This window comes from Talpa occidentalis, unplaced genomic scaffold, assembly GCF_014898055.3.
Source record: "Talpa occidentalis isolate TD23 unplaced genomic scaffold, MPIMG_talOcc4v2.1 talOcc4.8, whole genome shotgun sequence".
Lineage (NCBI taxonomy): Eukaryota > Metazoa > Chordata > Mammalia > Eulipotyphla > Talpidae > Talpa > Talpa occidentalis.
The window spans coordinates 4,994,134-5,014,235 of record NW_023605194.1 but is presented as its reverse complement, the minus strand read 5'-3'; the positions used below and the strand labels follow the sequence as shown (position 1 = coordinate 5,014,235).

The 20,102-nt window shown below is 47.7% G+C and overlaps 1 protein-coding gene across 1 annotated transcript in view; it reads left to right on the top strand.

Annotated features, from left to right (window-relative positions):
* Window positions 1-8,425, top strand: part of ACADSB (acyl-CoA dehydrogenase short/branched chain) — a 35,455-nt gene extending 27,030 nt beyond the window's left edge. Inside the window, exons 9-11 of the mRNA XM_037496929.2 lie at window positions 2,940-3,077; window positions 4,966-5,065; window positions 5,726-8,425. Coding sequence (XP_037352826.2) covers window positions 2,940-3,077; window positions 4,966-5,065; window positions 5,726-5,796 — 309 coding nt within the window. The 3' untranslated portion in view covers window positions 5,797-8,425. The remainder of the gene's footprint in view (window positions 1-2,939; window positions 3,078-4,965; window positions 5,066-5,725) is intronic.
* Window positions 8,426-20,102: the final 11,677 nt, after the last annotated feature.

Genomic DNA, 20,102 nt, shown 5'->3' with positions numbered 1-20,102 from the left:
TTAGTATCTCTCTACCATGCTGGACTCTGCTGCCTTCCTGTGAAGGAAGGGCTGGGAGGGCGTCCCCTCCCAGGCGTTTTAACGGGGCAGATTCAGAGAAGGAAAGAATAGGTCTTGGGGCATGTGCTTGGGATACCTTGACCTTGATGGGCACAGTAGTGACCTTCCTGGGCTCCATGGTACGCCTGTGCCACCCAGTTTACCTCAGGTGAGTGTTTCAGGCCGACTCCTCGCTGCTTCCAGAGCCCAGGGCCTGCGGTCGGCTGTCACGCTTCCTGGACCCCAGCCCTGCTTCTTAGCTGTAGGCCTTTGTGCGTCCACTCACCTCTTGGCGCCCCTGCCTGGTCTGTCAGATAAACATAGTCCTCCCTGCTCTCCAGGGTGCTTTTGAGTCCAGCGGCTGCATGATGTTTGGCATACGACCAGGCTCACGTGCGCTCGGCAAATGCGAACACTGAGCAGGAGTCTCTGCTCCAGCCGAGCCCCCGGGACTCCTCAGTGCCACATCTGTTTTCTAGAAGGCTCAGTTGGCTGCAGTCAGTGCAGATGAGATGCTCTCTGCAGGGCATGTTGGGAAGCGCTGCCTGGTCCAGTGACATGGCTCCTCGCAGCTCCCCAGACAGTCGGGCCTCTTGGGTGGCAGTGCATGCTTCCTACCCTTGGCGAGGTCTTGCCAGGCTAGCAGCGCTGAGGGTGGCAGCTTCCCAGGCATATCACCTAAAAATCCAGACTAAGTCATTAATGTGTTGGGAAACTGGCCTTCAGCAGCTTGGCTCCAAACCGTGTCTCACAGCCTGTGACAGGCTGCATTGTTTTGGGGTTGTGGGATGGTGACTGGGCATCCTGAGCACACACACGGGGACGTGGGTAGAAAATCCAGGCTACACATGTGCACAGTGAGTTCTGAGGTCCAGGAAGACTGAGCAGAGCAGTCCACCTGCTGTCTCACACATGGAAAACTGAGGCACACAGCGAGGAGGTCCCAAGCCATACAGCTAGCAAGGTGTCTAAACTACAGCTTTTTTTGTCTCAGCTTGTGGCCTCATTTTCATTCATTATGCTGGCGTGCTTTCTCGAGCCAGCCCCTGTGTAGATCACAGCAAAGGGGACAGAATGTGGGGGCAGTTTTGAGGGAGGATTTTGATCTCCTTTGTGCACGGAAGCCGTGTTCCCGTATATACCGTGTGGGGGAGGAGTCAGGCGCGCAGATACACAGTCAGCACGTTTCTAAAGGGGCCAGCAAGGGTGATGAAAACTTTCAGAAATTTGGTTTTTAAAAGCAGTCTTGTTAAATTTTCATGTCTATATGAAGCCTTGATCAGGGTCAGGAGAGTTTTTTCTGCTTTGTCGTATGACAGTAAGTTGGTGCTGCTCTGCATGCGTCACTCTCTCCCCGCTGGTGTGCAGCTCTCCCAGGGCAGGTAGCACCAGGCCTCTCAGCCCTGGTTTCTTTCAGTTGCCCATCCTGCAGATTCATGGACATGTTCTCTGTGCCGGTGTTCACATGCAGTCGGGCGGCAGTATCCAGGGGTGGTGAGGCTTACAGGGCAGCAGTCGGGCCAGGCTCCCTCCCCTTTGCCTCTTGTGGAGCCTGATTGGGTCATTGGAGTCAACCACAAGGATGGAGAAGGTTAAACTGAACAGAATGTCATCTTCAAAAATAATTGAAAGCTCTGCATTCCATAACACAAGCCTTAACCAGTTTCTAGAATAGTGGTATTGCATATAAATAGACAAAATAGAAGGGCCTGGAGTAGCCCCTGCATGTGTGGAAATTTGATAGGTGGTGGAGATGGCCTTGCAGATCCCAGAGTGAGAATAGTCTTTCCTCATGGGGAAAATGAAACTGGATCCTTCCCTCACACCGTATACCGAGAGTAGATTGCAGGTGTATTAAAGACATAGAAACAGCAGCATTTTAAGTTTTAGCAGAAAATATGAATCATTGCCTTAAGTGTTCCCGGACTTTCATCCCACGTTGTCATAATTATTTCATTTTCTGTCCCTGGCTGGACCATGTAAGTCCTGAGAACAAGGAGTTCTGACGTAATGTTCTGTCTCCTTTGTGTGATGTCTCCTTTGCTCAGCCCAGTGAGCGGACGTGTAGCCCAGACTTGTCGTAGTAAGTAGATGCTCCATGATTTGTCAGATGTAAACCACTGCTGCACCTCTAAAACTCATAGAACCAGACACCAAAAAATATGCCCACATGTAAAATATATATATCTGCCCAAGCATATGCTTACACTTATCTATGCCTTTTCTTCTAGGAAATGGTCTGTAATTGCAAACTGCTAATACGCATATTCCATGCATTTCTTTCTTGAGCCAAGATTTAGTGTATGTCTAATCACCCTTTCAAATTTCAGAGTGGTAGTAATTTCTTTAGGGTGGTTATTTGATAGTTATTCTATTTTCTGTAGCCCTAAAGAAACTGGTACCTATTTATGGCTATGGCAATGAATCACCTTAGTAAAGTTACTTGAAGAAAGAATTGGTGCTTCAAATATCCTGTCATTACTTTGCAGCTAATATGTTTTAATGCCTTGAGGCTACATTTTCTTAATTCAAGCAAACAAAGAATCTATTCAAATTTTGACTTCACTGGGACTTTGTTTAAGCTCAGTTTTGATCATTAAAAAGCGTTGAAAGTAATTATTAAATGTAACAGTTAAATTTTTAAGCCTAAGTTTGTGACATTTGTCTTTTACATCTTGACAACTGTGAAGAATTCCATGAACTTTGAAATGTGTCTAAAACATTACAAGTTGTGTAGTATTTCATTTTAGGTCACAGATTTAAAGTATTTCTACAAATTCACAAAGATGTGAATTTCCTTTGGGTTGTTACTTGAGTCTGTTCACCCCTGTCCAGGCAGGGCTTGGAGGATGAGCTGTTTTGGGAATTGTGATTTTCTAGCTTGCATCTGACTGTTGCAGGGGCTTCAGCACCAAGTGGCTCATGTGGCCACCCAGCTGGAAGCGGCCCGGTTACTGACATACAACGCTGCGAGGCTCCTAGAAGCTGGGAGACCGTTCATTAAAGAAGCATCTATGGCCAAATATTATGCATCAGAGGTAAAGAAACAAGCAAAACCTGCAATTCTCTCTTTTTTCCCAGCTGATATGTATGAACCTTTTCTCTTGGGAAAGTTGGTTGAGCAGTTTTCCAAGGAAAAGAACATGGAATTTCTAGTTCCTACAAGTGAAAGCATAAAAGCAAAGCTGCCATAGTTTCATTCTCTGCACTCGCGGTGTTTTCACTGGATCTTAAATAGTAATGGAATCACCCACTTCCAGTGGGAAACCCCTCATACCCCCCGGAGGACCCTTCTCTGAAGGATAGCAGCAAGGCCATGGCTCCGGGTTGGGTGATGCTGTGGGAGATGATATAAATAAAAGCCCCCAAGGCTATCTTCCCACTCCGCCCTTCCCTGGGTTAGACCTTGGCCGGAGAACGTGTCCTGATCAACAGGCGGCTGCCTCCCCCGCCACACCCCCTCACCCACATGTCTCATCCTTTCCGTGTCTTCACTTAACCTCTTCGGTCCCCAAGTGTGATCGCCATCAGCCTCGTGAGTTCCAGCTGGGAGCTCCACCCATGGCGCTGACACCTGCTTCCCCCTCCCGCCTCGCATCTAGTCCTGAGGATCCTTTGCCCAGATAACTCTTGGATTTGTGACTCTCCCCTGCCCACTGCTGCCCATCTGGCCCAGCAGCAACATTTCTTCACCCGACGTCCACAGTCACCTCACTGACCGCCCGTGGGACCCCTGCTGCTCGCAGCGCAGTGCCCCTCAGGGTGCCCACGAGCTCATGTAACTCTCGACTCAAAACTCTTCAGCTGCTTCTCACAGCCAAGGGATCAACATTGATATTCATTTCTGTGGCTGCTGTTAACAAGTTACCAGCAATTTAGTAGCAAAAACAATAGTCTGAGCATCTCCCAGGTCCGAGGTCAGAAGTCAGAAGCGCGTGTCAGTGGGGTCCGCAGACTGCCCTTCGGGGGTCCCCAGGAGAGAGTCCCTCTTCCTTCTCTTTTCTGCTTTCCTATGGCTTCCCAAGGTCACATGTATCTCCTGCCTCGTCGCCCCTTCCTTTATCTCCAAGCTGACAGTGAGCACGCGCTGGCCGTCTGGAGGCTTCTTGTTCCATGGTCACGTGACCTTCTCTGAGTCTTACCCTCTGCTGCCTTTCCCTTGCCAGGGTCCTTGAAGACATAGGGCCTTCCCTGATCATCCAGGATCACTTCCTACTGCAACATAATCTAACTTAACCGGCCCTGCTGGTCCCTACTGCCCTGGAAGGGACCTGCATGCTTAGTGTCTGGGGACTAGCATGTGGCCTCTTTGGGGATTGCTTATTCCAAGTGCTCAGTCACCAGGGTTCTGCCTCCCTGGGCTCCTTCTGCAGCTGCCCAGATCCCCTGGTCCCAGTCCCATCAGCCCCACCAGCCCTCAGCTGCTCAAGGTTGATGAGCCTTCTCCCCTGGACCCCCACGTGTCCTCAGCTAAGCTGTCGTCTCCTCGCAGTCCCCATCCAGCCCTTGTTTGTCCCATGGCTTTTCACGTTCTGATTGTTGGGACAACCTCGTCTCTCCAAACCACCACCTCCACCAGAAGGGCAGGGCCGGACCCCTCCCCACCATTGCCCACCCAGGTGGCTGGCGGGACCACAATATAAAGGAGGCTCTTGAAAAATACTTGCTGCAAAAATAGTACATGTTAGCAAGTGTATGAGTCTACACTGCCCCGGTTTTCTTAAGAAAACAGGGACTTTGTGAGCTACTAGGACATGTTATGTAAATGGTATGAAGGAGTTAAAGGGACAGCTGTAGTTTACACAGTAACCTTAGTGCTTCACTCACCAGTAACAGTGAGTCTGCGTCGCTGAAACTATTGCTTCCGGATCCGCAGGGCGCGTGAGCCCCGTGGCCCCGGTGTGACGTGCTATTTATTTCTGGTAGATCGCGGGATTCACGACGAGTAAATGCGTTGAGTGGATGGGAGGCATCGGCTACAGCAAAGATTACCCTGTGGAAAAATACTTCCGGGATGCCAAGATCGGTAAACAGATGCTTTATATTTCATGTCGTTTTGCCCTTCTAGGTGTGTGGGCGGGTGTATTTGTTTGATTTCATATTGGCGGTCTCAGTCTCATCAGTATGTTTATTGGCTTTCTTCTCGGCCTCTTCGCCCTTTAAAAAAGTGCATGTATCATTTTAAAACCATCAAATTGCCTTTATAAATGCCTTGACAGACCTTTTAGCAAAATCACAACAAATTTACTGTCTTAATGTTTCTCTTACTAAATATGTTAATATTTCTGATGAGTGTAGCTTAATGCCGTTCTTTGACGTGTCTCGGTCTGATTCCAGAGGCTAAGTGGCTGTCAGCCCTGGGGCTCCGCCGCGCCACAGGCAGACAGGAGAGTGGACACCCGGGCGCTCCTGGGGCTGCTCTTCCTCAGGCCAAGCCTGGCTGTCCACTGAGTCGAGACACAAAAAGCTTCCACTCTCCAATACTCATTCTGGAAATCTGTGAACCAAACAGAAAAGGGTCATCTCATAGGTAGAATCACTGTCAAATAGCGCCCTGTCCCGGGGACACGGCTGGTGACTAGTCATGGTTCACAGCAAAAGCTGTGCTGACGCACCTGAGCTGTTTCCCTGCAGGCTCTCGACTTTGGGCCATCCTAATTGCTCCTTCCGCCCCCTTTCGTTTAAGGTACAATATACGAAGGAACTTCAAACATCCAGCTCAACAGCATCGCAAAACGCATAGATGCAGAATACTGACTTCCCTGAGGTCAGCGTTTCCTGAGGTCACTGGTGCAAAATGTGAAGCTATTGTGCCTTACGGGGGCGGAAACCTCCACAGCTTTGAAGTATTTGATAGAAGCCCTTTGCCATAGATTCTGGGTAGGCCAATTCTGTTTTCTCTTTCCAGTCTACTTAGCATAAGCACAGAAAATCACTTTTTAAAAGGTGGGAATAGATACATCCTATTTTCTCCAAAGCTGTTTTTAAAAGTTGTGAATGTATCATCATTCTACTTTCCAGGTGTACAGATGTTTCACTCTTTCGGCATTTGGAAAAATTTGAGGTTTTACTTAACAGACATGGCTGTTTTATATTCCTATTATAGTAGCACCAGTCCAAGAAACATCGGTGATGGGGGGATTCCATGGAACAGGTAGATTCTGTGCTAAGTTGCTTCACTAGGTAGAAACTGATAAACATTTATTTAGAAAAATCTAAAATTTCTGTTTCTAAATATCTGAGAATGAGTAGAAATGAGTCATGGAATTATGAGTCATACAATTACATGACTCTGTAGTTCATACAATTGAAGAAAACATTATTTTAACAAAGGAAAGCAATATAATTTGTTACTAAAATTGACCTGTAGAGGAGATGCATGTGGTAGCTGCAGCAGATCATTTTAAAAACAAGTCTCTGCATTAGTTTTCAAGTAAAAACTTTAAATAAGTTGGGTTAGTCATCAGAATATATTCAGCATTATAATATCCTTCTCTCGTGTACTGTTTTTCAACCATACAATTTCTTTCTGTGTTGGAATTGATACCGTTTCCTCATAATTAGCTATCGGGCTTTATCATAAATAGCACTTCAGAAATCATGTTTGCTCTCAGTGATTCTGCAGAAGGGGGCTGTGCAGCTTGGGGAGCACATTTTGAGACATAAAACATTAAAAAAATAGTTGGCATCTCAGAAGGCAAAAATCAATCCACTCCACAAATTATAAAAAGACGAAACTCAAGAAAATGTGTGGCTACTCCTGTCCCTTCTTCAGTCTCAGGAGCAGAGACCCCTTGCAAAGGGGTACATGACTCAGCCCCCCGAAGGTGGCCACAGAGAAGAGGAGCTGTGTTTCCTGGAAAGGGGCGTGGGTTAGGGGTGGCGAGCAGTGTTCTGAGGCTCACGCCCCGGCTTAGAGGAATGGCTACTGTCCGATGGGAAGTAGCTTAGTTCTCTAATGTAGATAATGTCTGTTACAAGATCTTGATTTTTTAAAGTAATTTTTTGCTTTGCACATTCACGTTTATTGGGTTGGAATAATTTCTGATGCAAATCATAGTTAAATATTCTGCATTACAGAAATACAATTAAGATAGGAATTACAGTGATATATTAGGAAGAAATAAAGGCAAATTTAGGCCTCAGATCAAAAGAGAAAAAGTCTCGGCATGACAGAAAAAGTCTCAGTCTTTCAGAACAGAAGGAACCAGCTGGTAAGGGAAGTTGGGGAGGGATGCCATGCCCTCAAAGGGGCGTGGGCACCTTCAATTTCTGTGACTGTCTGAAAGAGGAGGACTTCAGATTAGGAGTAGAAGCCAACTCCAGTGACAAGAACCCCAACTTCTTCCTTCCTATGGAATCACACCCCCTGAAACAACAGTCAACCTCTCGTCCCAGCTTACACTAAATCACCTCCCAGGTACGTCTTCACCTTGAATTCATACTTAGTATTGATAAAATTCTAACTGTGTATATTTTTGTGCATATTCGCAAAGAACAGCTGCAAATGAATGAAGCATTATAGTTAACATACACGGACCCACCTTCCTCCATGAGTGAACACTGTGTCATTCTGACATGTACCAAAGAGTGTGTGTGGCTTTGCCCTCTACGTCTCCCGTTAGAGCTCTTCTTCATGACCATGATTTTGGGGGTCTTTAAAACTCCTATGCTGTTTGTGTCTTGTGGTGGACAAGCTTGTTCACCTCCTGAAGGCTTTGATTATTGCTGCTTGTTGATTAGAGGGTTGTGGGGTGTTGGGGCTCAGAAGATGGAGACCCAAGGAACCCCTTCACTGTATTCATGTCAGCAGAACTGGACTTAGCTCAACCGCCAAAGTCAGTGTTGCTAGAGATTTCATTTTACAACGTGATGTGAATCATAGGATCACGAAAAGTTCAACCTAGAAAGATCTTCAAGAACCATCCCATCAACTCTCTAATTTTAAAAGTGAAGGATTCATAGTCCAGAACATCCGTCCAGACAAGAATCCACGTGTGCTGCCTCTCAGCATTCTTCCTTCCCCTTAACATTTCTGTTCAACAAAGTTTGGACTTTATCCTTGTCATGTATAGTATTGCTGATTTACTTGAGGGTCAGCTGATGAAGAATGAACATTTCGGAAGTATTATGATTGATCCATGTCATTGCTTACATGTGTTAATCACCGGCAGAAAACACTAGATCTCTAAGGTGTAGCTGGTTCATCGGATGAGATTGTTGTGTGCTCACTGGGCTTTATGATCATGGCATATTTTAATAAATACACTGTTACAGCCACGCTGTTGTACTTCTACTGATCTTTCTTGAAGCGAAAGTTTTGTCTTACTGGTATATATCATTGTGTTCAGTGTACAAAAATCAGTGTTCTCTAGAGAATGAAAAAATAAAGCACCAAGCTAACTAGAGATTTTTGCTACTCTGATAAAGCAAAACATGTACAGATGAGCTAAGAAAATAATGTAATCTTCCTGCAAGATGGAGACAACACCTTTGTCTACTAAACTGATAGCTAGCTTGTCTCTCGTATAAGCCAGCCTTATTTGTTTTCAGAGAAGAGGTCTTGTAATATAGTCCAAGTTTAAATCTGTGATGCTGAAGAAAATTTTAACAGAGGGCCCCTTTTTAAAAAAAGAGCAAAATAAGCAGTTCTTCAGTGGTGAGGTCACCTCTTTTGAGTACAGCTTCACAGAATAGATCTTATCCAGCTGGTATTCAGGCGCCGTGCTTTATAGAACTTAGGAAATCTCATATCATAGCACCTTTTACTCAGCGATACTCCGCTACCTGCCACCACAGGAGATTGCAGCCTGCAGTTCCCTTTATTGTCTCCTTTACTGTACAAGTCTAGGGGTCAGCTCCCCTTTTCTTTTGTCATTCAGTGACACGTCCAAGGGCCCATGATGCTTTGGGTCCTGGCTGCCTTGCAAAGAAGAGTAAGGCCAGATCGTTATGGAAATATGTGTTCCTCTTAGGTGTCATTTCCTGTTCTAATTAGTGTGTCCTCCTACACGCAAAGCAGTTGGAGACTACTGAGGCCAGCCCTCCACCAAAGTATTTCCTTAGATCCCCTGTACTAAAATACAAGCACATAGAAGTCTCATCACCTACCAGCTGTTGTTCAATTCTCCCGACTCATGTTGATCCACAGCCCTGAACCGTGTTAGCCCACTTTACAGATGAGAAGACAGGCAGGAGGCACAGAGGACAGACACCCTGGCAGTTGATGGTCCTCCTACACGCGCTCCCTTGGGTCTTTTAGGTTTGTTCTTCATGCGACCCTAACTAGACTTCCGTGAGCTGATAATACCTCAGGGATGTGTTCCAGATATTTTCCAGCAGAGAAGCTACCTAAGAATAGGGCTGGACCTGCAGGACAAATAATAAGACTCAGGTGTGTGTGTGTGTGTGTGTGTGTGTGTGTGTGTGTGTGTGTGTGTGTAGAACTTTGCTTCTTTTTGAATGCAAATGAATGGTCATTAGAAGTTTGTCACAAATGAAATTACTACAAATTCCAAAAAGACAAAAATTTTACAAGTGACAGTTACCGTATACAGTAATCCTCTTGTATACAATGGGATACCAAAAGGCTAACCATAATTATGGATAATCGGAAAATAAAAAGGTAAATTACAAATTGCTGACAACCATTTTGGTCAGTGCTTCTGGAAGGATGGACAAGAAGCAGTTTGGAGACTTCAGCAGGGTTTGTGGTCCTGGGAAAAGAGAAATGGCTCAGAAGGGGAATGAATCAATCAGTTGTGGAACTACACACTATCTAATCCTATGCAGCAGTTGAAAAGAGTAAGGTAGATAGATCTCTGTGCTGAAATTAATCAAGTTAGATTGCTTAAGATAATAGCAAATCACATAGCTTCTGTGCAAGACGGTACAAATCTGTACGTTTCTATTAGCACAGACATGTATATAACTTCTTAGGAAAAAATGTGTGAAGTTTAGTTGCCACACTGATAATTGCTGGTGATCTGCCCTGGGATGGGGTGAGGAAACCCATGAGGTCACTGGCATCCTCTCTGCTGTTTGAACTTTTCTAGTGGGATATAATAGTACTGTGCCATTATAATTAAAATAGCTTGTGTAATTGAAAAGAAATATTACTTGTGTAATTGAAAAGAAATAAATCCTACCGTGTCTAAGGATGCTACCCTTGTACCTCTCTATGTGCAGACTGTGGCATACCATTCCTAGAATGTGCTAGTCATCAGGCATGACACTTATGTTCAGCTCTGCCCTGGTAGGATGTCCGGCATCCTTTGGGAAATCATGTCTAAAATGCAGAGCAGGAAAGAGATCGGGCTATCTTACATGGCCTCTGATGGTGCATGGAGTCCTCGGGAGGAGAGGAACAGACTTTTCTTGGGTCTTCTGCCCTTCATCCACCTGACTAACTTGTAAAAAGACAAATTTCCTGATCTACCAAGTCAAATCACTGGGCCCTGGGGCTTAGGGATCTCACTGTTTAAGAATCCTCCCACCCCAGGGGATATGCGTCACCCGCTGAAACACGATTCCAGTGCTAAAGTCTATGATCCTTTCCAACTTCTCCAGCTTGCCACATTCAGCAGGACCTTCTAAGTCAACCCCAGGGCTCCCTAAATACCACCTGCTTGAAGCCTGGCGCCTTCCCTCCTCCTACGGGGTTCAGAGGTGATGAGTTCAGTGCAGATCCCCATTCACCCTCCTCATGTGCCTGAGGGCTATGCACCAGCCGTTTACCCAGTTTGATGGCACTGGAAGCAGTTTTGGGCACTAAGTTCATCGAGTTCTTCATCGCATGAAGTAGGACACTTGGCGGACCTTGCTTTAATGACATTGTATCTTAATTAAGGAGACGTGATGAAGAAACTACTGATAAGGCAAATCACCTGAGAGTGAGTGTTTTAAAATCTAATTTCTCTTGGAGAGAAATGGAATTTTTTTCCTCTTGGAGAGGGAAGCTGACGATAACGCCATACAGAGGTAGAGTCTGGCTCCACTAGAGAGGCAGGGGGTTCTGAAGAGGCGACATCTGGGTGTGTGGGCAGCCATGAGTCTTGCTTTATATTGCACTCAGCCCTCTCACCAGCCCGCCCCTGGATCATGTCCGTGTATTTCCTTCCGCACCAGTGCGCCATCTTCCCAACCCAGCTGATTTTTCTAAGTGGACAAAGAGTAAGGATTTTACTGTAGCTCAGCTCTTTCAAGTGCATTTTATAAAAAAGGATATTTGGGGGCTGAAATAAACATTCATTTGTCCAATGGGCAGAAGTCTTGGGCATTACTGAGACTGAAATGTACCCATATTAAAACAGTCTCTGGATATAGGAAGAGACAAGTGGGGTTTTTTTAACAAGACGTAAAAATATGGGCTGTTTATTCCCAGACAAACCATCACTGGTTGCTTGCCTTCATGCTGTTTCTGGGCAAACACACTTCTCACCTCAGCTGACCCTAAAAACTTATGTTTGCCTCATTCCATCTGATTCTTTGGTCTAAAGTTTCTCCTGGGCCTCAGCAACCCAGAACAATCTCCAGAAGAATAAAAATTTCAAAACCTTTCCCTCGCCACCTCTGACTGACATTGTAGATGTTGAAGAACCGGAATCCAATCAATACCACAGCATTCGCTACTGGCCAGCCCCCAGGGAAGAATCACATCTCAGCCTGGTAGCCCAGAGGCTGCAGCCGCCTGGGGGGCCACCCAGACAGGCCATCGTGTCCAAGAGGAGAAGAATGACAGAAGGTCCTGGATGTCTTCCACAACTTCTCATCCTATCTCCCTGGCTGGCTTTGGGCCAGACACCTGTTCCAGAATTATCTCTGGCAAGAAGGAAGGATTACCTTCAGATCAACACTATCCACCGGGAAAAGACAGCTTCCTCACGTTTACAGCTTCTGGGGATCTTTCTGGAATCTTCTATGTTGTGGACAAAGAGGAATTCAGAGAACAGGATGCCGAGAGTCAGCAGCAAGATGGAGCCACTCTTGCATGAGATCCCCGAGGCCCCAGAAGCAGGTGCCTTGATAATGGGACTTGCCATCACCAACCCTCATTATTAATGTGCTCTAGGGAAGGAACTAGAACAAACAAGGAGGCAGAGGTGTCTTTGGTTCCTCTCTTTCATACCCCACCCCATAACCAACCCCAAGCCCAGAAGTAGAAAAGGAAAGGTCAAGAGAGACCCTGCACTCTTCCTCCCTCCACACACGCGCACACGCATACACCCACATGCGCACATGCACACACCCACACGTGCACACGCACTGCTGGCTGCTAGCGCCACAGATGGGCAGGCCAGTGCTGGGAGTCAGGTCAGGTGAGCTGCAAAATGGACACGAGACAGCAGTTTTTAAATGAACGGGTCAGTCTAAAGCACTGAACAGAGGCTGTTCAATGAACCAAAGTGCCTAAGAAATGATCAAAATCAGGCAGCCACATAGGAGAGAGGGCTTGGGTGCAGGAGAATTGGGGATGAATATTAGGAAAATGCCTCAAGCATTTTTCTTCTTGCTCGCTGCATCGGTGGACGGAGGATCCTCAGTTGCCTGTGACCCTTGGGGACCTTGCTCTGGCCTGGGAGCTACATGCGGCCCCCAAAGCAAAGCAGCTGCTTCAACAAGGTGACATGTGAGGACTTCTGAGAAACCCTACCGTGGCAAATGTGGAGGTGCTGGATACACTGGAACTAGCTGGCTACCCCCTTATTTATGTGGTGGGGGGGGGGGCGCTGAGCCCAGCCAGGTGAGCCCTTTGTGCCATGATCATGCAGTGGGTGACCAAGAGCTCGGGCTTTGCTATCAGACTGCCGAGGTTTGAGTGTCTGCACCCCCACTTCTGAACTGTACCACTTGGGGTGGCTGACTTGGTCTAAGATCTTATTTTCTTAACTGAAAATGATGACACAGTGCCCACCTCCAAGGCACGATGTGAGGAGGAAGGGATACAATGTGGGGGAGCCCAGCAGAGCCCCAGGGAGCAGGCAGCCACTCAGTAAACCTTAGCTCTTCCCCTCCGGGACCCTGCACGGCTCCCAGGTCCTCATTCAGTGTTTCTTGTCTTGCGCACTCAAGCCAGCGGCTAATGTACAGGCCAGAAAGGAAAGTTGAAAAACTTCTGAAGTTCCACTTTCTGTCAAATTACTGCAATTCCCATAGCCAGGGTAAAACACCCCGACCCGCTCTGTTAGAGGTTGGCCATCAAGGCCACTGCCGCATCTGGTTGTGCAGCCAGCAGAAAATGCAAGCCTGCTCAAGCACGCTGGCGCCCCCCACCCCCAAGACGATCTGCATGACATTTGGGTCAATCAATTTAGAGATAATGATTCTCGCTGCAGAGCTGTGCATGTCCAATCACAAGAAATAGGGGTCCCCAATTGATTTTTGTGGACTGGTTTCATTTTCTCAGAAAGCTTTTCAGGTCAAACATGGGCCCGAGCTGGGGTGCGATAGGAGGGGTGCATTTCCATCTACTTTTGCCCGGGAATGTCTGGCTATCACTGTGCTCTGTTGAATCAAATTGAAATCATCAAGCCCTTTGAGGCATTACAAGGACATTTTTCAAGCAGGACTTTTAATCCAGGGCCAGGGGGAGGGATGGGGGGTATGGAAATGGTCACAGAGAATCTGCCTGGAGGAGATATACACATACCAGGTACACACATTTACACACAGGCGCACACGCGCACACGCGTGGATGTGCGTGCGTGTATTTTTGGCTTTTCCCATAATCAATTTCTCACAGTAACATGAGCTTCGAGGACCTGGGGGCTCTCTCCTATGTCATTCCACACCCCCGCGTGAACTTTATTTACAACATCCTCAAAATTCACGGATAAGGAAGTCTAAATGAATAGTAAAAGGGGTAATTAAAAGTAGGCACATGGCCTTATTTCTCTCTAAACTGGTTGATTTATGCCTTGTTGTGGGTTTTTGAGAACACAAAACTATTAATTTATGGGTGAAAAGAACAGTGAATTAATCCTAAAGAGCCCTGCAGCCTTTCAAGACCCGCATCATATGTTGTTCTCGTTTAAAACTTGCATAGGAAATTAAGGTAGAATAAAGCCCTTTAATTTGAAACGTGCATCTATAGTTACTGTCCGTGGGATATCTGCAGGGTCATTATTCAGAAAGGTTAAGGAGGACTTTATTTTTTTTTATTCACTATGTATTTCCCAGTTACACTCACCATGGTGCATTTCAACTTATAAAGAGAAGGAGATAACAGGGGGGGAGGGGAGTTTTTTATTCACTTTCCACTTAATTTCCTTGCCGCCACGCCAGTCCCAGCTTAATGAATGTAATTGCTACCTTTGATGAAAATACTATTATCAAGATCACACATTACATTGGAAAACAGTTTTTCTTTAAACACAGCTACTGCAGTCTCTAATTATGCATGTAACAAGTGTCTCCCGAACAAAAGAGCATGTTGTCTACAATTGCTAGGAATTGGAGCAAGGCAAATTCGAACAAAGGACAGATTAGATTTGCTCCCCGCTCCACAAAGCCCATCCCTCTGATTAATTTCCTGCAAAAACTAAAACAATTCTCTTAAAAGGCGCTCACCCCCTTCTCTAGAATGATCCATATGCCGTTCAGGTCTTTCTATAGGGTGATAATGGCTCCTGATTTGAACTTGTGTTAGAAAATAAGAAAGGGCTTTTATGAACTTCATCTTTCATATGCAAACGAGCAGCATGAGCTCTTGAGAGATAATGAGCACCCCAAAAAGTCACTTTTCAGTGGCAATGAAAGAGCTCACTGGTAGGGAAAGTCTGCATTGATCACGTTCAACCCAATTATTTGATTAGTTTCAAGAAATGAGGCATCTTTGAAAAATTTCTTCCCGAACCTGTTCAGACTGAGCCACGACAGCTTTTCTGGGGTGACCTTTCTTACAGGACGTATGCAGAGACTGTTCCAAAGGGGTTCACGAGTAATCATAATGGGCTTGTTACGGAGGCGTTGATTGTACTTTGCTATTGGGTTTTGGAGGTTGCATTTGGCCTGTTCTTTATTTTCCAGATGTGGAGAGGGAATAAGCACCCCTAGAGCCCCTCAATTCTGCCCCCCAATATTATTCAGACCCAGAAGAAAAAAGTCAAATTAGTTTCCAATAGGATATTGGTTATGAATGTGAGGTCTAGAGTTGAATGGTGACTTCAAATCTCACCTCACAATTGACCACTGTGTGATTTGGGGAACAATCTTTCCGTGTCTTCATTTCCTCAACTGTAAAATGGGCTAACACTAACAGCTAGTGAGAATTAAATAAGATAATACTTGTAAGATGTTGAAGACAAAATGAAGTTCTGGCATATAGGGCAATCTCTAGAAAGTTTATTTAGTTTATTTTTACAGGGGACCGGAGGTCTTGCATGAAATGGGCTTCCCCATGTCCCTGGGTTCAGCAGCCTGCCACCCCTGGGAAAATGACAAGCAAATGTCATCTCAGATTGAATCCTACACTGTCCAGGGATAAGGCTGCCAGAACCCTCTCAGGTGAGGTCTGGAGTCTTTTTGCTAGAGCTGTCCTGGGTTAGACCTGGCCTGAGCTTTTCAGAGGTCTCTGTCCCCTTTCGGGACGAGTGTCATTTATGGTTCAGGGAGAACCAGCAGAGACAGCACAGGTTGCAGCATGTTACCTCCGCTGCTCATTGCCAGGAGAAGATTCTAGTGACAATAAAGGAGAACTGCTATCCACGGGTGCGTGCGAGGACCCGAGTCCCGAGCCACTTAGCTTCCTTAGGGCAGTGAAAGTCATCCTAACACCAGGGCCCTTGAGGACTGACCATCTCTTTAGGCAGTGGCCACCCAAACATCCCCTTCTGCTAAATTCCAGTGTCCGTCTTCGCTCACCTATGCAGAACCCACATAAATTGATTGCAAAGTAGAAACTGATCACAGAGCGAAACTGTAAATTGTGCCAGAGATGCAGGATTGCACGGAGTGGTGAAAATGAGGCTGGAGAAGCATTCGAATTTTATGCAAAATCACTGACAGACGAGGATCTGACTGTTCTTGATGTGAAGGGCAGAACATGGGCCACGGTGATGGCACAGCAGACATTCAAAACGGAGATTTGAGTGCCGGGGCTTCAGACACGCCCTTGTGAAAATGCACGATGCCTTTGGATAATTCTACAAAAAGAACATGTTATTGACACCATGCTGGGAAATCGACCACGAAGAATGGTCTCCAGAGTGAGCCGCTCTACAATGTGGCACTGAAAAACTTCTACCCCAAAAATCAACATTTGATTTGTTCTTGGTCTAAGCATATAGATGCAATACTGGCCTCACCTCAAAAACAATGTAACTTTATTTCAGTAAATGTTCATTCAAATTTTAAGTTTGAAAATCAACTTAAAGCAAATTCCACATCAAGCCTCCTTTGCTTTTGCCATTAACTAGAGTTCCCTGTTTTAAATGGATGGAATTGAAGTGGGTTTTCCCAGCACCCCTTTCCCTAGGATGACAGGGGCTGGTGTATCCGGGGTGACAGCTCAGGAGCCCCAACAAGAGGCAGGCAGTCCTGTGTTGCTTAACAACGGGCGTGCAGGCTGAGCAATGTCGCTGCGGAGTGTGGTCGTGCGCACTGCGCCGTCTCAAGCCAGCTTACAGCTCGCCGGGGCTAGACAGAGGGACCACGGCAGCCGCGCTCCGTCACTGACATGCAGCTTGAGGTAGGGAAACACGCACATGTGCCCCTCCACGTGCACTCACACAAAGCAGCCCCCAACCTTTCACCTCCACATTTCAGGGGGGCAGTCTCTGCAGGGCTGTGCTATCTTGGGAGGGGACACTTTCCTGCATGGGTGACCCCTCGTCGAGAAGGACAGTATCAATCTCTATGCACCGTTGCGAAGGAAAGGGGCCGGGTGGATCGCACTGGTCCAAAGGACTGGGACAGAAGCCTTGAACATCAGGGGCACTGACCACAGCTAAGGAGGTGTCCCCGGTCTGGCCCCAGGCATGTCACAGACTCTGAAACAGAGTTCTGCAAATACCAGACGATCCCGCCGCCCCATCCTCACCCGCCACCCCCCTGGAGAGTGGCCCCCCGGGCCAGAGACAGCAGCGCCAGGAAAGCCCGGCCCGCCACAACGGCGACCCTGTGCTCCCCCAGGAGCCTCCGTGCAGCCCGCCCGCCTCTGAGAGGGAGGCCCAGGGAGTCAGAAGCAGCACTGGAGGTACTGGGACTGGCCAAGGGCACCCAGTGGGTGCCGGGACCCAGGGCAGGTGCGTGGGCACACCTCAAAGGCTGCACACCCATCGAGGGCCGCATTCCTCCTTCTGCTCTGGAAACGGGCTGGAGCGACAGCGCTGGGGCGCCTCAACGGGGACCCGGCATTAACGACAAGCGCGTGTCGAGGCAGCATCTCTGAGCCTTGATGGCGGCGCAAATGACCGGCCATTTCCTGGTCCACTGGGTAGGGGAATTAGCATACTGCGGGCGCAGCCGCCATCTGTCTCCCGTGCTCATTACCAGCGGGAAGGTGGAATTGGCACCTAACCTTTGAGTCCTTGAAGGGTAATGCCCCACACTCCTGGGAAGACACTCGGCGGGATGGTCACGTCTCAGGATCCGGGCCCTCCTCAGGAGGCCGTCAGGGGTCCCGGGAGCTGGTGCTCATGAAGGGCTCTCGCAGAAGGTGGGCCCCAAGAGGAGCCCTGGGTTTGGAGTCTCCACGGGCCCTGTGCTTGTCCTCTCTGGCTTCATCGCTAGGTCAGGGGTTGGCCGAGCCAGGCTTAGAGGTCCTCTGAGCCCATGTCCTGGGGTGCCCTCCCAGGGAGCCTCTTCCAGTCCTATTCTCACCTCCCTAAACTTAACATGCTGCAAAATGAGGCTGGAAGGCCCTGAGTTGGCATGTTTCCTCCAATCCTTTGCAATCCCCCCTCCTCCCCTCCCCTTGCCCTGCACCCCAGAATCCTGGAGGCTTTAAGCGGCTCCCACCATGCTTCATGGAACGCTCTGACTTTAAGAAGCTGCGACTCCCAAGTCTGCTCAGGCAGCTTCCCAGGTTCCTCGGAAGGAGCCTGCTTCTGCCCTGTACTTGCTGCCGCCTTGCAGCTGGGTTGGAGTACAGAATCCCCAGGGGGAGGGAAGGGAGACCAGGCTGGGAGCGGGGTCCTCTGAGTTCCCCTGCCACAGGATCCCCAGGAGGCCCCAACATCATCCAGAGAGCTCCACCTAGCTCAGCTGGCTCCTCGGGTCACAGCCCATATCTTGTGAGGTGACTGGTGTTTGAGGGTGGCTGCCAGGCAGAGAATGGAGTCTGCACGTAAGGGAGTTTGAGTATTGCTGGGGTGCCCCAAACAATCAGTTGCAAGGTGCTTTGTATTGATATAACGCTTGTTGGGTGTAATTCCAGTTGTCGGTTGCATAGGAAGGCCCCATGCTGGCCAGGACGCCCAAGGGCTTGGTCTCTGGGAGAGCTGGACTCGATCACGCTTAGGGATGTGACTGTGGGCAAGTTGCTTCCCCTTTTGGGAACTCAGTTTATTCATGGTTAAATGGGTAGTTGGACCGGATAGTAGTTAAGGAAACTTCCAGCCTTGACCTGGAGGACTCCAAAAATGCTGGAGGGAACTGGAGAATGTGCCAACCCGATCAGGGGCCATCCAGTCTCATTTTGCAGAGTGTGAAGTTTTGGACCAACAAAGCCAGGTCTTCTGCCCAAACAGGCTCAGGGCGTGACTGCAGCGGACCAGAGGCAGGGAATGCTGCCCGGCTCCTAGGTGGTGCTCTGTTCACCTGTGGGGCCCTGAAGCCTCCCTGAATCTGACCTACTCCACACCAAGAGGAGAAGAGGGACCATGGCTGGGGGTAGCCTCATCTGATTGGCCAACTTCATGTATCTGTTCATGCATTCATGGTTGTTCACACCTCACACACTCAGCAAGCACTCTGGCCATCCACTGATGAATGGATAAACAATGTAATCAATATGTGATGGAATATTATTCAGCCACGAAAAGGGAAACAGTGCCGATTCATGCTTCAACATGGATGAAACTTAGAAACGTGGGGCTGAGTGAAAGAAGTCAGATGCAAAGGACCATATCTCCTCTGATTTTGTTTACATGACAAGACTACTGAGACAAAAAGTAGGTTGGTGGTTGTCTAGACCTGAAGGGTGGAGGGGCCATGGGGAGTGACTGCTAATAGGTATGAGACTTCTTGGGGAGGGGGAGTAATAAAAATATGTCAAACTTAGCTGTGGTAATGGTGTAACAGATCTGCAGGTATATTAAAACTCATTGAATCGGGCCTCCCCCATGGTGCAGCAGTTGAGCGCTGGGTTTCGAAGCTGCCCGCAGCCTCTGCAGCGCTGGTTCGATCCCTGGCCGCCGAGCAAGGGTCCCACATGGCACACAGACCTCTCCTGCCGCACCCGCTTCTCCCCTCAGCAGTGTACTTTGTCAGTCTGCCTGCTCTGCTCCCCGCTCTGGCTCTGGTGAATTCTCTCACCCTCCCGCGCTTCTGACTGTACCCAGTGCTTGTATAAATAAATAAATAAATCTTTTTAAAAAAAAAAACCTCATTGACTCATACACTTTATGTGGGTAGATTGCATGCTGTGTAAATTCTATCTCAATGAAGCTGTTAAAAATTTTTAATGGCCTTCTGAAAACGAGATCTGTTTTCACCAACGGTCCCAACAGCAACAACGTGTTGCCCTGGCTGGGATTCCGCGCACCGCGGATACTGACCTAGAAGATTCCCAGCATGGACTAGAACTCCAGAAGCAGTCCAGCAGGACGGCGAGGAGCACAGAGTCCTGGCAGGCGCCTGCGAGTAGCCGGAGCTAATGCGCCTCCACTTACATATATCGATCGTTTACCTCCCTCTGTTCCCAGCTAGATCTATGAGTCAGAAGAAAGGAAAAAGGAATTCAGGTTTAAACTCTTATCACTAAAGTGAGTCTCCCTCTACATTAAAAAACTCTCCAGGCCCACCGGCAGGAACGGGCTGTATTCTTGGGGCATAAATTTGTGTGTGTGGAAAAAAGACTTATTGGTGAATTTAGCAGTATTTTTCGTTGAACTGGCAGTTGC